Genomic DNA, 2,849 nt, shown 5'->3' on the forward strand with positions numbered 1-2,849 from the left:
TTTCTGCCTGTAATGCTAGTATTTGTGCCTAAGCATACATCTGGAAATAAGTCTAGGTCACAGACTATAAATGTGATGATGGAATATTGAAATTACCACATTCACTACTGTATTTACCATTAAAGGTTGCAAACAGTTTAGACCTAGCATATATTTTAATCTGCCTTACTACCCAGAAAGTAGATACTGAAGCATTTTAATTTCTGTTGTGTAAAAGAAGAAATGAGTCTGTAAAAAGCAATTTTCTGCAAATTATGTAAGTAGGACTAAAAATAAATCACTTCCTTATCTTATAACAGCTTACTCATTTCTCTCTGCCAAGTGGTGTTATAGAGACACACTCGGGAATATATGCAGTTTAGAACAGCAGGAACCTCATCATTGTGCTCTTCAAAGCATCCTTAAGTTCTCTATTCCTCATGCTGTAGATCAAGGGGTTCAGCACTGGAGTGATGAATGTATACACCACAGACACTACCCGGCCCCTCTGGGGAGAGTAGCTGGAGCTGGGACATAAGTAAATGAGGCTCGTACATCCATACTGGAGGAGCACCACAGTCAGGTGGGAAGAACAGGTGGAAAAGGCCTTGTGCCTCCCCTCAGCAGAACGGATCTTCAGAACGGCAGACACGATGAACACATAGGACAGAGAGATGAGCAGGAAGGGGATGGTGAGGACAATGACACTGACCACAAACAGAGTGGCCTCATGCACACGCGTGTCAGCACAGGCCAGCCGCAGGACAGGGAGCACATCACAGTAGAACAGGCTGATCTCCTTGCTGCTGCAGAAGGGCAACTGGAAGATGAGCACAGTCAACTGCATGGCCAAGATGAAGCCCAGCAATAGGGACCCCAGAGCCAGGCGCACACACAGCCCCCAGCTCATGATGACGCTGTAACGCAAGGGATGGCAGATGGCCACAAACCGGTCATACGCCATGACCGCCAGCAGAATGCAGTCAGCACTGCCCAGGAAGATGAAGAAGAACATCTGGGCTCCACAGCCCGGCAGGGAGATGAGGGTGCTCTCTGAGGCCAGGACACTCGCCAGAGTCAGCGGGGCAATGGTGGAAGAGTAGGAGACCTCCAGAGCGGCCAGGTTTGCCAGGAAGAAGTACATGGGGGTGTGCAGACCACGACTGGCCCAGATGAGGAGGAAAATGGACACGTTGCCGCTGATGCTGACCACGTACAGAACCAGGAAGATCACAAAAATCAACGCCTGCACCTCAGGGAGTTTGGAGAAGGGGCGGAAGTGGAAGTGGATGGGCCCAGTTTGGTTGGTATCCTCCATGTGTTTGATGCATTGGGCCTGCTAATGGCACATGTGCTGCCCCTGAGGATAGACAGATGTCAGGAAGAGAAGTTACTGTTGCATGACCATCCAAGCCCTGGCCTCATCTTTCCTTTGTCTGCTCAATTCCAACTATCTTTACCTCCCCTCTGAAACCAGAGCTCACTTCCATAACAGCTTTTCTATTCTTATCATGATTAAAAGTTCATTTTCTTTTTTTATTCTTTTTTCTTTTCTTAAAATATTAATTTATTTTTATTGGAAAGCCTGATTTATAGAGAAGGAGAGACAAAGAGAAAGATCTTCTGTCTACTGGTTCAGTCCCCAAGTGCCCACAATGGCCAGAACTGAGTCCATCTAAAGCCAGGAGCTTCTTCCGAGTTTCCCAAACGGATGCAGGGTCCTGAGGCTTTGGACTATATTCTACTGCTTTCCGAGCCACAGACAGGAAGCCAAATGGAAAGTGGAGCAACAGGGACATGAACCAGTGCCCATGTGGGATACTGGCAGTTTCAAGATGAGGATTTAGCCAGTGAAGCATTGCACTGGGTCCAGGAGTTCACTTTTCCTTTGTGATAAAATATGCAAAAATATCATGTTTACCATTTAACCACCCGTGAGTTTATGAGTCAGGAAAATTAACTTTATTCACAACTATATGTAGCCATTACTTCTACTGGCCCTCAAAAAATTTTTTTATTATCCTCCATAAAAATTCTGTACCGAGGGCCTGGCATTATGGCATGCAAGTAATATTTACCATCTGCATGCAATGCCAGCATCCCATATGGGTGCTAGTCCAAGACCCGGCTGCTCCATTTCTCTTCCAGCTCCCTGGGAAGACAGCCCTAGTGCTTTGTTCCCTGTATCCATGGAGGAGATCCAGAAGTCACTCTGAACTTTCAGACAGGCCCAGACCTGGTCACTCTGGCCATTTGCAGGGTAAACTAACAGATAGAAGATCTCTCTGTGTCCCCCTTCCTCCCTCTGTTGCCCTCTCTCTTTTCCTACTCCTCTCCCTCCCTTTGTCTCTATAATTGCCTTTTAAAATTAAGTAAATAAATATTTTTAAATTCAGTACTTATTATGTAATTCATAATTATCCTCTCTTCCCATCTCCTAGAGACCTCTTTCACACCATCTCTATGAACTTGCTCATTAAGGACTTCATATATGTAAAATCATACAATATTTATCATCTCATAAGACATGTTTTTGAAGATCCACTTATGTTGTAGAATTTATTAGTATCATGCTTGTTTGTGGCTGGATAATATTCCATTATGTATGAATGCCATATTTTGAATACACATTCATCTATTCACATATCTTTGGATGGTTTATATCTTTTCAACACTTGAGTCATGTTACCGTGGGCGCACAAATTTTACGTCAAGTCAGCAAGTAAATTTGCTACAACAGTAGAGCATTCCTAGACCATAAACCCCTCTGCTTCCTTGATCACTTGCCTGATTGTCAAGGTTAAATGTCTGGTTTGATTGACAAATGATTTGATATTGAGAAATTTCTTCAACCTTTTTTGTTTCAATCT

At 44.1% G+C, this 2,849-nt stretch overlaps 1 protein-coding gene across 1 annotated transcript; it reads right to left on the minus strand.

Moving 5' to 3' along the window:
- Positions 1 to 358: 358 nt before the first annotated feature.
- On the minus strand, positions 359 to 1,297 carry LOC101517317 (olfactory receptor 10V1-like). Its single transcript, XM_004585476.3, has one exon. The coding sequence runs from the start codon at positions 1,295 to 1,297 to the stop codon at positions 359 to 361; it is 939 nt and encodes a 312-aa protein (XP_004585533.3).
- Positions 1,298 to 2,849: the final 1,552 nt, after the last annotated feature.

Source organism: Ochotona princeps, chromosome 4, assembly GCF_030435755.1.
Source record: "Ochotona princeps isolate mOchPri1 chromosome 4, mOchPri1.hap1, whole genome shotgun sequence".
In the NCBI taxonomy this organism is placed as follows: domain Eukaryota; kingdom Metazoa; phylum Chordata; class Mammalia; order Lagomorpha; family Ochotonidae; genus Ochotona; species Ochotona princeps.